The sequence below is a fragment of the Gekko japonicus genome, unplaced genomic scaffold, assembly GCF_001447785.1.
Source record: "Gekko japonicus isolate JY-2015 unplaced genomic scaffold, Gekko_japonicus_V1.1 scaffold1562, whole genome shotgun sequence".
Lineage (NCBI taxonomy): Eukaryota > Metazoa > Chordata > Lepidosauria > Squamata > Gekkonidae > Gekko > Gekko japonicus.
The window spans coordinates 300,638-314,677 of NW_015169824.1; the positions used below are offsets into that span (position 1 = coordinate 300,638).

The 14,040-nt window shown below is 48.7% G+C and overlaps 1 protein-coding gene and 1 pseudogene across 2 annotated transcripts in view; one reads left to right on the plus strand and one right to left on the minus strand.

Moving 5' to 3' along the window:
* The window catches only part of LOC107115507, a 259,349-nt pseudogene that overhangs the window by 176,215 nt on the left and 69,094 nt on the right, over positions 1–14,040 (minus strand).
* The window catches only part of LOC107115506 (zinc finger protein 420-like), a 157,667-nt gene that overhangs the window by 134,386 nt on the left and 9,241 nt on the right, over positions 1–14,040 (plus strand). Inside the window, exons 1-3 of one of the 2 annotated variants that reach the window (XM_015417227.1) lie at positions 2,305–2,358; positions 4,136–4,221; positions 7,300–7,426. The exons of the other annotated variant lie outside the window; for it this stretch is intronic. Coding sequence (XP_015272713.1) covers positions 4,159–4,221; positions 7,300–7,426 — 190 coding nt within the window. The 5' untranslated portion in view covers positions 2,305–2,358; positions 4,136–4,158. Of the gene's footprint in view, positions 1–2,304; positions 2,359–4,135; positions 4,222–7,299; positions 7,427–14,040 lie in introns of those variants that run through there. 2 annotated transcript variants of the gene reach the window in all.

Consider the following 14,040-nt stretch of genomic DNA (forward strand, 5'->3'; position numbering starts at 1 on the left):
AAAGATGTGTGCATACCTAAAAGGGTTTTCCACTAGTGTTCAAGTGCTAGATTGGGAAATACTTAGTGATTTTGGGGGTGGACCCTGGGGAGGAGAGAGACCATTTCCTACGGGGGGACTCATTTTGGTCATCTGGAGATCAGTTGTAATCACAAATGATCTCCAGGCCCCACCTGGAGATTGGCAATCCTGTTCCCCACATCTTTCTCATCCTCCCAGGTAGGAGAAATCCACCCTTGATTTCTCCTCCACCATCTCCTCCATGTGGTGAAGGGAAAACAGCCATCGTGACACTGGCTCAGGTAATGGGAGGGGGCTCACTGGGGAGATGTACATGGATCGAGCTCCCTACCTTTGGTTCTGGTCACAGCCAGTCTTGGACTGCATGTGCAGAGAAACCCTGGCAGAGAGAATAAAGCAATCACAGGCCCCGGTCACACAGGCTGGATATCGCGGGGGGGGGTGGGGGTGGCAAATTGCCCTGGCGCAGTTTGATCCGCGATTATACGATCAGACATGCCGGCGGCACTCCACGGGTCCTTCCCTCAGAGCCGGCATGTAAACGAGGGGCCGGAGGGGAAAGCTGCGCACCAGCGCGATCACACCGCGGGCATCCGGAGGCATCCCGTGGCAAACCGTTTGCCAGTACTTTGGAGGTACTACTTTTTTATTGCCCGTTTTCGGTGGTAAGCCACGGGTGCGCTCCACTTCCCAGATGTTGGTGTGTGATCACGCACGGATAATCCGCCCACCACCCATGGCTTTCCCGCAGCATATTCGCCGTGTGAACGGGGCCACAGTTGATCTCCTGAATACAGAGACTGGGGCATACAAGAGCCATTTTGGTGTAGTGGTTAGGAGTGTGGACCCTAATCTGGGAGAACCAGGTTTAATTCCCCACTCTGCCACATGCAGCTTGGGTCAGTCATAAATTCTTTCAGAGCTGTTCTCTCAGGAGCAGTTCTTGAAAAAGCTCTCTCAGCCCCACCTACTTCAAAGCATGTCTGTTGTGGGGAGGGGAAGGGAAAGAAGAAGAAATTGGATTTATACCCCGCCCTTCACTCAGAGTCTCAGAGCGGTTTACAAACTCCTTTCCCTTCCCTTCCCCTCCCCAAAACAGACACCCTGGGAGGTAGGTGGGGCTGAGAGAGCTCTTGACAGAAATGGCTCTTTTTCAAGAACAGCTGTGACAGAACTATGGCTTGCCCAAGGTCATCCAGCAGCTGCAAGTGGAGGAGTGGGGAATCAAACCCAGTTCTCCCAGATTAGAGTCCCTGCACTTAATCACTACACCAAACTGGAAAGGAGATTGTAAAACATTCTGAGACTCCTTATGGCAGTGAAGGGTCGGGTATAAATCCAGTCTCTTCTCTTCTCTGTGGCACGACATCCCTGCTGAGCTTCCTCCCCAAAATATGCCCTCCCCAGCACTACCCCCAAATCGCTGGGAATCTCCCAAACTGCAATGGGCAACCTTGGGGGGAAGGGGGAGCTAGTTTTGAGTTTGCAGAAAATTCCTTGGCCAAACCAAAATGATATGCGCGTGTGTGTGTGTGGGGTTGATGATTTGTTGTTGTTCAGTCGCACAGTCGAGTCCGACTCTTCTTGACCCCATGGACCAGATCACGCCAGGCCCTCCCTTCTTCCGCCGTCCTCTGAAGTTGGCTCAACTTCATGTCCGTTGAATTGATGACACCGTCTAACCATCTCATCCTTTGCCGTCCCCGTCTTCTTTGACCTTCAATCTTTCCCAGCATCAGGGTCTTCTCCAGGGAGTGCTCCCTTCTCATTTGGTGGCCAAAGTATTTGAGCTTCAGTTTCATTATCTGGCCTTCCAGGGAACAGTCAGGGTTGATTTCTTTTAGGATTGACTGATTTGATCTTCTTGCAGTCCAAGGGACTCTCAAGAGTCTTCTCCAGCACCATAGTTCAAAATAATCTATTCTTCCTCCCTGGATAGATAGATGGTGAGAAAGCTCCAGAGGCTCAGTTTACAGGGAACATGTGTGTATGTGTGTGTGTGTGCCCCTCCCCCTCCCGGCTCCTGCGGCAGGAATCAGCTTTCAGTCTCTTCTCTCCCAGCAAATGCAAAGCCCTTTTTGCAGAGAGAAGAGGCGGGAGCAGAAGGAGGGGCGGAGGGGGGATCGCGTCCCGGAGAAAGGTGGGGAGGAGGCACATTTGGGCGGATAGATCCCCCTCCCGGCCCCACAGAAGGGAAGGCCAGAGAGGCCAAAATCCTAGAGACGCCGCCAGGAAAGCGGGGTGGGGAGGCCACTTCCTTCCTGCCCGGAGTGTGGGGGGGGGGGAATCGGCCTTTCTTCTCGCGGGTGCAAAGCAGCCTCGGCTCTTCCGTCCCGGGTGAGTCAAGGGGGACCCCGGGACCCGTGGGGTGGGGTGGGGTGGAGGCGAGGCTGGGACATCCGGGGTGATTGGGAAAGGAGAGGGAGGTCAGAGGCGGGCCCCTATCCAGGAGGGGGAGGGACTCGCCCCACTGCAGAGCCTCGGGAGGGGGCTCCTCCTTTGGGCGCCCCTCCTTCTCTGCTCCTCCTTTTTGCACCTGGCTGGAGATCCAGGCCCTTCCCTGCATTGCAGGGGCCTTGCCAGCAGTGTTCCCTCTAAGCTGAGTTGGTGTGAGCTAGCTCACAGTTTTTTAGCCTCCAGCTCACACGTTTTTGTCTTCGCTCAGGAAGGAGGGCTCCAGAGCAAACTAATGTATGCAGCAGCCAAATCGCTTACTCACAACTTTAATGCCAAGAGCTCACAAAGCAGAATTTTTGCTCACAAGACCCCACAGCTAGAGGGAACATTGCTTGCCAGTGGGAGGGAGGAAAGACCGGAGAGTTTGAATGGGTCCTGGGTTTTGGGGGGGGGGGGAGAAGAGGGGACTGGATATTTTTCCAGAGGGGGTAGAGTTAGGGACATTCCCGGGCATGTTCTCTCCGGGCGAGTGGCTGGTTCAAGAGGGATGGGGGCGGAGATCAGTGTTCCCTCTAAGCTTAGTGAGTGTGAGCTAGCTCAGTTTTTGAGCCTCGGCTCACACATTTTTGTCTTAGCTCCGGAAGGAGGGCTCCAGGGCAAACTAATCTATGCAACAGCCAAATCGCTCGCTCGCAACTTTAATGCCAGTAGCTCACAAGGTAGAATATTTGCTCACAAGACGCCACAGCTTAGAGGGAGTAGGTAGTGAGGGCGCCCAGTCCCGGGGTCTGGGCATGGAGTGTGTTTGTAAATGATGCGGAATTAAGACCTGGAGGAAGCCAAAGGAGCCTTCTCCCCGCCTTAGACTCGATGAGGAGGCTGATGGGCAAGGTTGGGGAGAAGCGAGAGGGGAGGAGATTTGGAGGGGGGAGAACCCCCCCACTCCTGCCTCCTCTGCTTCTGGCCCCAGAAGGCCTTTCCTTCCTTCCTTCCCCATCCAGCTCCCAAGCGATGCAGCTGTGTCCTATGCTCTTTGGGAAACTGAGGAGGGAGAACCCCCCTGCAATCCTCTTTGCCCTTCTCCCGTTCGAAATCCTGGTCCTGAATTGTGGCATGCCTTGAAGACTGTAAGGGCTGAGGGCTGAATGAGCCTATAATTTGCTAAGCCCTAGGTCTCTGACCTGGTTCATATGAGCAGAGACAGCGGGCACAGCCTTTCTCCTTGAAGCGCTAGCTTTCTATGTGCAGTGCATTTTCCATGATGCAAAGAAATGTTTGTTCAGAGCTGCAGTCTCCCACCTGCCTCCTTGAGCCACCCAGTTCGGTTCTAGTTCCTCAGTGCCTTCCCACCCCGTGACCTCTCCTCAATGTGTGGGGCAGGCTGGAGGGTTTTGGCATCCCTCAGAGGGGAGGAGGGAGTGCCGTGGCTTCTGGCGGGGTCAGGGATGGATTTGACAAGGCCGTGAGGACACATGGCCAGAATGGGAGGGGGCTGGATGGACAAGGGAGGTGCGACCTCCCTCCCCTCCATAAAAACTGGCCAGGTGGCGGGAGAGAGGTCAGGTCAAACCGTCCTGAGATTTACTCGATAAATTCCAGGATCTTGATTTGTGTCCCAACACCAATCCAGAGACAGGGTCACTTCAAAGAACTGGTACAGAAAATGTGTGTGTAGCAAAAAGGGGTTTCCCTCCATCTTTCTTTCTCTCACTCCCAGGAAGCAGCGGGAAGACACCTCTGATGCCTCCTCCCCCGTCTCCTCTGTGTGGTGAAGGGAAAAGTGCGGCCATGAAGCCTTTGCAGGTAATGGGGAGGGGGTCTCACTGGGGAGCTGGACAGTGATCGGGCTCCTTGCCCTGGGTTCTGGTCACAGCCTGTCTTGGAGAAGGAAGAATAAAGCAATCCTGGTTACCAACCTGCAGGTAGGGCCGGGGATTCTAGAATTGTGGTTGATTTCCCGAATTCAGAGATGAGGGCCTGCTCTGTGGCATGGCGTCCCTGCTGAGTTAAGAACAGAAGAACAAAAGAGACACCAATGTTGGATCAGGCCAGTGGCCCATCCAGTCCAACACTCTGTATCACACAGTGGCCAAAAGTACCAGGTGCCATCAGGAGGTCCACCAGTGGGGCCAGGACATTAGAAGCCCTCCCACTGTTGACCCCCCCAAGCACCAAGAAGACAGAGCATCACTTGCCCCAAAGTCCCTATCTATACCTTGTGGCTAATAGCCACTGATGAACCTCTGCTCCATATGCTTATCTAATTCCCTCTTGAAGCCGTCCATGCTTGTAGCCACCACCACTTCCTGTGGCAGTGAATTCCAAGTGTTAATCACTCTTTGGGTGAAGAAGTACTTCCTTTTATCCGTTCTAATCTGACCTCTCAGCAATTTCATGGAGTGCCCACGAGTTCTTGTATTGTGAGAAAGGGAGAAAAGTACCTCTTTCTCTACCTGCTCTATCCCATGCATAATCTTATAAACCTTAATCATGTCACCCCTCAGTCGTCGTTTCTCCAAGCTAAAGAGCCCTAAGTGCTCTAACCTTTCGTCATAGGGAAAGTGTTCCAACCCTTTTATCATTCGAGTTGCCCTTTTCTGCACTTTTCCCAAAGCTATAATATCCTTTTTAAGGTGTGGTGACCAGAACTGCACACAGTATTCCAAATGAGGTCGCACCATTGATTTATATAGGGGCATTAGGATATTGGCCGATCTGTTTTCAATACCCTTCCTAATAATCCCCAGCATAGCATTGGCCTTTTTTATTGCAGTCACACACTGTCTCAACATTTTCAGTGAGTTATCTACTATGACTCCAAGATCTCTCTCTTGTCCAGTCTCTGCCAGTTCAGACCCCATCAATGTGTATTTTATATGTAGGATTTTTGGCTCCAATGTGCAATGTGTTCTCCCCCCCTAACTACACCCTCCCCAGTACCTCTCCAGATCTCCCCAAAATTTTCCAAGCTGCGAAGAGCAACCCTAGTGGGGGGCTAGTTTTGAGTCTGAGGGGGGGTAATATTCTTCTTAGAAGGTCTGGCAGAATCCCAGTTTGTGAGACACAACGGTTGGGAGGTGGCCTCTCTCCCCCAGAAAATAGGAAGGCCAGAAGATCCGGAAGTGGATGTTGGATGAAATCTGGGTGGCTGGCAAAAAGAAATGTTTCAGGGTCTGTGGCCCTTGGAGAGTCACAATCACCGTTTTCATACACAGAGTGTTTTGGACTCTTAAGAACATAAGAAGAGCCCTGCTGGCTCAGATCAGTAGTCCATCTAGTCCAGCCTCCTGGCTCACACAGCAGCCAACCAATTCCTCTGAATGGCCAACAACAGGGCACAGAGGCTGAGGCCTTCATAGGCCCTGCTGGATCAGACCGATGGTCCATCTAGTTGAGCCTCCTGTCTCACACAGTGGCCAACCAGTTCCCCTGGAGAGCCAACAACAGGGCATAGAGGCCTTCCCCTGATGTTTCCTCCCGGCTCTGGGATTCAGAGGATTCATGCCTCTGAATGTGGAGGTTCCCCTCAGTCACCAGCGGTAGTAGCCATTCATTTTTTTCAGGGAAAAGAATTGTCCCTCCTCCCCAAATCAGCACATGTGGTACGTGCGATTAATGTAGATAATGCAATGTTGGAGGAGGAGGAGATTGGCTTTATACCCCGCCCTTCACTTGGAGTCTCAGAGCGGCTTACAAACTCCTTTCCCTTCCCCTCCCCACAACAGACACCCTGTGAGGTGGGTGGGGCTGAGAGAGCTCTGACACAAACGGCTCTTTTTTCGAGAACAGCTTTTATCAGAGCTAGGGCTTGCCCAAGGTCACATCAGCAGGTGCAAGTGGAGGAGTGGGCAACCAAACCCAGTCCTCCCAGATTAGAGTCCGCACACTTAACCACTACACCAAACTGGCTCTCTGTTGGGGGAATGTAACCCCTGTTGGGGGAACCACCATAAAGGAGGCCCTGCTGGGGGCTGGGTCTTCTCAAGAAAAAGTAGACGTTTCCCAAGAAAAGCTGCCCCAAACACTCGTCAATCAGATCAGGTTATCAGTGCCAAATTATTTTGAATGATTGGTTCGATCAGTCCAACATCTCTTAGGAAAACTTGCTCAGGATGAGTTTGGCTCTTGGACAAGTGTTCTCCTCTGGGAGACCCAGCTGGCATTCATCAGAACTGAGTGCTGGTAGAGAGGGAGACTCCCATGGACCCGCAGGCTGGAACAGATTCTGGAAGAAGCAAATGTTGTTTCCTTCCCCTCACTTATCCAGTCCTCTTCCTCATGCTACGTTTTCCTCCCTTGGTGACACCCACAACGGTCAGCCCTCCCTCATCCTCTCATGCCTCATGTGCTCCTGTCTTTCCAGCACATGACAGAAAAGAAGCCTCCTACTCTGTCACCCCTTTGCTGATTGTCTCAACTGATCTGCTCCTCTCTCTGCTTGGAAGCAACTCCCCAGAATAACTCCTGCCCTCACCAGGAGGACATTGACCAGTCTTGCCCACTGACTGGCAGTCCAAGTGGGCCGGGCGTTAAAAACCTCTGTGTCTCCTTCAGCAACCGAGAGGGCAAGTCCTGGCCTTCCTACCGGCCCAATATCAGCCTACTTTTGCATAGCCAAATGTTCCTTCTTCCCAGAGGTCCAGCATGCTGTTCCCTTCTTTCTTGGAGGAAGGAGGGGGAAGCCAGAGCAGATACTAGGCTGGTCGTGCCCTGTGAGTGCCAGCAACTCTTCTGTCCCCCAGAATGAGCCCAAGGAGAGCTGGGATCCCCTCCTGTCTGCTGCTGTTCAGAAACTGTTTTAATACCCTTGTTGTTGTTTTCTCATGGGTCGGTTTCCCAGTGCTGGAAAGAACTGCATTCTTCTTCTCCTCCTCCTCCCAGGGCCCAGTGTCCTTTGAAGAGGTGGCCGTGTATTTCACCAAAAAGGAGTGGGTCTTGCTGAGCCCAGCTCAAAGAGTTTTCTACAAGGAAGTCATGCTGGAGAATTTTGGGAACGTGGCCTCTCTGGGTAAGGCTCCCTATCTCCTTTGATGCTGTGAGGTGTGAATGTGACCAGTGTTCCCTCTAAGCTGAGTTAGTGTGAGCTAGCTCACAGTTTTTAGCCTCTGGCTCACACATTTTTGTCTTAGCTCAAGAAGGATGGGGCTCCAGAGCAAACTAATTTATGCAGCAGCCAAATTGCTTGCTCACAACTTTGATGCCAGTAGCTCACAAAGTAGAATTTTTGCTCACAAGACTCCACAGCTTAGAGGGATCATTGACTGTGACTTCTTCTCTGTTCAGTGTAAGGAAGTCACTGTTGGGGAAGGTCGTGGTTCGGTCCTTTTAGTAAGCTCTGCCACCCCCTCTACATCTCTGGCCAGGGTCCAGGGTTCTCCTGACACAGAGGGGGGCCCCCCCGCCATGCACTCCCTCAACCTCAGGAGAGGGCATCAGAAGAGGTGCCAAGATATACCTTGGAGCTGACTCGCCTGAAGAGGGCCGGGTGACGTCTACTTAGTTATTAAGATTATTCATGGTCCACCTTTTACATAGGTGGGTGACCCAGAATGAGTCAGTGCAATTAACGAAATGGGACATTCAATTAAAAATGCTGTAGGTTTAAGATCGTAGGAGTCTAGAACCAGGCAGAAGTGTGAAAGCATTGATAGCGTAAGTAGTAACGTGACACATTTAGCACTGCTAAAATTACATATTAAGAAGATCCTACTTAGAGTAAGCTGTGCACAGCCTAACTGTTTCAGAGATCTCAGCATCTGTCGCCTCCCCAGTCTGAGCCTCTTTTGTCTCAGGAGTAAGAAATCCGTTGTGACGCTTTTGTAAAGCTTTGTCGGCTGTCTTTGCTGATAAAGCTTCTCAAATACATTCTGACTTGGATGCTGGTTGTAGCATAGCTCAGGCAGAAGTTCTGTTGAGTTCATTGTCTGGTCCATTTATGGACCGTTTCAACCCAGCGACCATGATGAATGTTGATAGGATCTTGGGCTCTGAGAAAGCCAATTCTCGGGCTCTGCATCCCTGAGACGTCTGGTGGAGGAGGATGAGGAGGAGGTTGGATTTATATCCCGCCCTTCACTCGGAGTGTCAGAGCGGCTTACAGACTCCTTTCCCTTCCCCTCCCCACAACAGACACCCCGTGAGGTAGGTGGGGCTGAGAGAGCTCTGAGAAAACGGTCCGTGAGAGAACAGCTCTGACAGAACTATGGCTTGCCCAAGGTCATCCAGCAGCTGCAAGTGGAGGAGTAGGGAATCAAACCCCATTCTCCTCAGTTAGAGTCCATGCACTTAATCACTACACCAAAACTGGCACAAATAAGGTATCAGTGGATGCCCTTTGAACAGTTTTAAATTGTTCTTAATGGAACAGTTCCAGAGATTTGCTCTCAGAGGCCAGTTGCCATCAGTGTCCCGTGGGATTCCAGTCATCCCCCTTACCACTCAAGCTCTGTGTCCAGTCCAATAGAAACGATTCATTCCTCTGGAATTGATTGTCTTCAGTAAGCTGGTGACACCAAGGTCTATATCTCTCCATCCAAACTTCCTGGTGATGCTTTAGTGCCCTGGTTCCCAACTAGAGATGTGAAGGCCTGGAAAAAAACCAGAAAAATTCGGAAAAAAACCAATTTTTTCCAGTTTTTTTTCCTGAAGCCTTTTTGTTTTTTTCCGAAAAATTGAAAAAAGAAAAGAAAAAAATTGATTGTGGAACGTTTTATTTTAACATGATGAATAAAATATTTTAAGACAAGGTGTTCAAATATTTTTCAAACCATTTCTAAAATATATATATATGGTATCAGATTGATCTAATTTCTGTGCACTGAGGACAAGCAAGTCCTAGGTTACAAACGGAACCCTCAAATGCAAGAACAAGATGCATTTCTTCCTGGGCTCTTTTTGTAGCAGGTCCTCATTTGCATATTAAGCGACACACCCCTAATGTAGCCAATCCTCCAAGAGCTTACAGTAGCTCCTGTAAGAAGAGCTCTGTAAGCCCTTGGAGGATTGGCTACATTAGTGGGGTGTGGCCTAATATGCAAAGGAGTTCCTGCTACAAAAAGAGCCGTTTCAGTTTTGTTTTTGCATGTGGGTGGGTATTCTGTTTGAAATAATTGTTTGGATACACTATATTTTTAATATGCTCGTTGTGATAATTTCATGCCAAGTAAAAATGTCCATAGTCATATTTTATGTTCCTAAAGTAACAGAATGACTTTCAATCTAGAAAAGACAAAAGAAATGCTAATGTAGCATTTTTTTCAATTTTTCTGAAAATTTCTGGGTTTTTTTGGGGGGGGGGAATGGTTTTTTTCCCGAGCTTCAAAATTTCCGAAAATTTTACATCTCTATTCCCAACCTGTGGCAGGGGGCCCCAGAAGGCCAGGGAGATATTGAAAGGGTTCTGCAAGGGTTCTGCAACTCTATCCAGCTTGGGCAGGTTTCTACCTTCCCCCAGGCTCAAAGAAATTGGAGGTCCCTCTTCTAGGCAGAGTTACTCTAGTAACTCCAAACTGTACAGAAGCATGAAGCTTTCTTCTGCTGTGTCAAGTCACTGGTTTGCAGTGTCTAGCCCAATGGGCAGTAGTTCCCACAACAATCTTTTGTTCCAGGTGTCTGGAACGTACTTTAACATGTCTTGCACATGTACGCCTTAGTATTTTTCAAAGGTCTGTAGATGCTTTTGTGATGAATTATATAGCTATTCATTTAAAAGCAATATAAGATTCCTGGTAGCTTTTCCTCATTGTGTATTTCCTCAGTTGACTGATATTAATAGTAAGAGTACTATTGTGGGGGGGGGGGGTCCACAAGATTTGTTGACATTAAAAAGGGGTCTTCGTAATCAAAAGTACTGGGGACCAATGCTTGAGAGGCCTTGAGCTGCTGTCTGATTAAATGGCTAAGAGAGAACACATTGAAAGTTAAATCGGATCAAACAGAAGCAATGCTAGATGGGAAGGATGAGGCCTTGAAGGATATTGTACTTCCCGTTTTCGGTGGCATGAGCGACTAAGAGCTTAGGGGTTATACTGGATCCAATGTGAGGTCTGGAGGAACTGTCAAGAATTTGGATCTCCAGTCCAATATCTTGTTCTTGTATTAAATTTTGGTTCAGGCTTCCTATCAACAGTACCAGTTGTGACTATTAATAAAATGTTTAAATAATAAAAAAAGAAATACAAACACCCCTAGGTCTGAAACGTGGGGGAAGAGATCAAAAGGGAGCTATCTGACTGTTGTCATGGGAAAGTTAACAAGTCACTTTGCACTTTGAAGAACAGAGGCAAGGAACCTTTGGTCACCTGGAAGAGTGGCGCCAAAAGCACATCTCACTCCTGCTTATTGATGTTCTGAATTTACACTACAGAGAGAAGCCCCCTGCCTCTCTCTGCTAAACCATCTGGTGTCACAGTTGCACGTCAAGAAACTTCAAAGGTCTGACTTTGGATTGGCTGGAGGGCCCCCCAGCTGATCCAACTTTAGACTTTAAGAAGCTAGCATTTTCAGTGGTTCTTTGTTAGTTGGAGCAAGCCAGCTTCAGCTCTCCTGAAGGTAATGGGTTGGTCCTGCGTTGGGTTAGGCCCTGGCTTGGCACACAAAGAAGACTTGGAACGATTGCCTGAGTTCACCCAAGAAGCGTAACCTGGTAACTATGCCTTAGGATTTAACCGCTCACTCATGGAATTCACTGCCACAGGAAGTGGTGGGTGCTACAAGCATGGACGGCTTCAAAAGGGAATTAGATAAGCATATGGAGCAGAGGTCCATCAGTGGCTATTAGCCACAAGGTATAGCTAGGGACTCTGGGGCAAGTGATGCTCTGTCTTCTTGGTGCTTGGGGGGGTCAACAGTGGGAGGGCTTCTAATGTCCTGGCCCCACTGGTGGACCTCCTGATGGCACTGGTATTTCTGGCCACTGTGTGACACAGAGTGTTGGACTGGATGGGCCTTTGGCCTGATCCAACATTGGCGTCTCTTATGTTCTTATGTTCTTAACCGTGTAGCTAGAACTTAAAATGTAACTTCTATTATTTTCTTGCTCATTGCTCTGTTCTGTTAAAACATTCCTGCACTCTTTAATAAAAAAATACTTTTACTATATCTGGTTGTTCTGTGCTTCAAGAGTTGCAATCTGAATTCAGTACCTAGACCAAAGTGTCCACCTAGTGGTTAACTGATAGTGGAAACTCGTTCTGCAAGTGGCCGACCTTGCAGGGTCGACTTTCTGGTTTAATCCCAGAAAGATCAAGAGTCTGCCTGCTGGCTTCTGATCATAGGGATACTCTAACAGACTGGGGCCAGGCTGCCCCCCCTGGTTTATGAGGACACACACTCCAGGTTGGTTGTGTAATTTTGAGCCCTGCCCACCCATAGCAAGGATCCCCCGGACTGGGAATTCTTGACAGAAGCAAGTTAATACAGCAGGAAAACAAGCTGCCTTCCAGCGGCATCACCCCTGGACTTACCTGCTTTAGCCTGTCCTGGCCTACCACCTGGATCCACATCACTGTACCGTCATGACTGGACTGTTGTAATGCATTAGACATAGGTCTCCCCTTCAAGGCAACTCAGAAGCTCCAGTTGCTGCAGAATGCTGCAGCTCAGCTATTATTAGGAGCTAAAAAAAGCACGCACAAGACGTTCATTCTGGAGTCACTGCCTATAAGATACCAGGCTCGATTGGCTACGCCGTCAAAAAGCCAGCAGGGCCTGGACTCTCATTTGGCACCCCATCCATAGAATTGCTTCCTCTGTGTTATCACCCAGCTTGTGGATGGGGGTGTGCCTGCACTGCCCTACAGGGGTAGCGGAGGTGGCCTGGAGGCTGGCTGTGATTAGCTCCAGGGACATCTCTGCAAATTGAGTGAGCAGATGACAGTGTGGCAAATGAAGTTCAGTGCTCCTAAGCAGTGTTCCCTCAGAGAGTGATAAAAATGGGGAATTCACTGTTTGGTGTAGTGGTTAAGTGTGCGGACTCTAATCTGGGAGAACTGGGTTTGATTCCCCACTCCTCCACTTGCAACTGCTGATGTGACCTTGGGTCAATCACAAGCTCTGGCACAGCTGTCCTTGAAAAAGAGCAGTTTGTGTCAGAGTTCTCTCAGCCCCACCCACCTCACAGGGTGTCTCTTGTGGGGAGGGGAAGGGAAAGGAGTTTGTAAGCCACTCTGGGACTCCAAGTGAAGGGTGGGGTATAAATCCAATCTCTTCTTCTTCTTCACTGCCAGTGTATGTAATGATAGCCACAGGCATAGACAGTTTTAAAGGGGGACTAGACAGATTCATGCAGGATAGGTTGATTAGCCTGGTGAATACACGGAACCTCCACATACAGAGGCACTCGTCCTCTGAATCCCAGTGTTAGGAAGCGATATCAGGGGAAAGCCTTGGCCTCTATGCCATGTTGTTGGTCCTCCAGAGGAACTGGTTGGCCACAGTGTGAGACAGGATGCTGGACTAGATAGTGTGGTCCACCAGGGTTCTTCTTATGTTCTCTTATGTGGGCTCACATGCTCATTTCATTTCTCATGCTATGTAACATGGAGTTGTTCAGGAGGGCTCTTCTGCAAAGGTCGTAGGACTATCTGACAATAGAATGGTTCAGGAAGGGGTTTGCTTTTAGGATTTACACTGTTTGCTAAAGAAAAGGGATGGGGAGTTTATACCAGTTTGCATAGGACGCATGATCCGTTTCCTGCACAGATCACCCTGAGATCACTTCCTTGTTTTCTATGGCTTTAATACCACTTCTTTCATTATATCCGCACCCTGTATCATAGTAATATGCTCTTTTCCTTCAGATTTCGGTAATAATAGTAGATTGCTCGTATTAATTTTATTGACTTACACTGTGTTTATTAGATGTCTCTTCGCGTGAAACATGATCAATTTACACTGTCTTTGAGTCTCAGGGAGAAAGGTGGACTATAGTTTTAGTAAATAAATATATTAAATAACTTCCCGTCTCAGCTGAACAGGCAGCAGGTATAGAACTGCAAAGGCTAAATGGATGATTCTTGATCCATACTTTTGATAAAGTTTCTCATCAAAGGCTCCTATGTAAGAGAAAGAAGGTTTTTATTGTATTTAGCCATAGGCCATTACAAACAGAGAAGAATGCAATAAAACATAGAAAATTGTATAAAAATACAGTCTAAAACATTGTAAATCCATAAAACCGAGTTTATAAACAGTTAATTAATTCACAGCATACCCACTAAAATCAGTATTAGCTAGTTCCCCTAGGAACAGCGTTGGCCCGTATTTTCCTTGCAGCCAAGGCAAATAAAAGCCATTCTATTAGATACATCGGCATTGGCATCAGCTAGCAAAAATATAATCTTCTCTGGGACTGAATAAAAGCTTAAACCTGATAAAATACCAGATAAAATTTTTGACCTAAGTTGGGAATACAATGGGCAATCAAAAATGTAATGGGAGAGTTCCTCAATAGCAGGAGAGAAGGCTCCTAAGTAAACTCAGCAGTCATGGGGTAAGAGGATTAAAACCTGGTTAATTAACAGGAAACAGAGAGTGAGTATAAACAGGCAGTTTTCACACTGGAAGGTGGTAAGCAGTGGGGTACTGCAGGGCTCCGTATTCGGTCTGATGGCTTTAAACTCG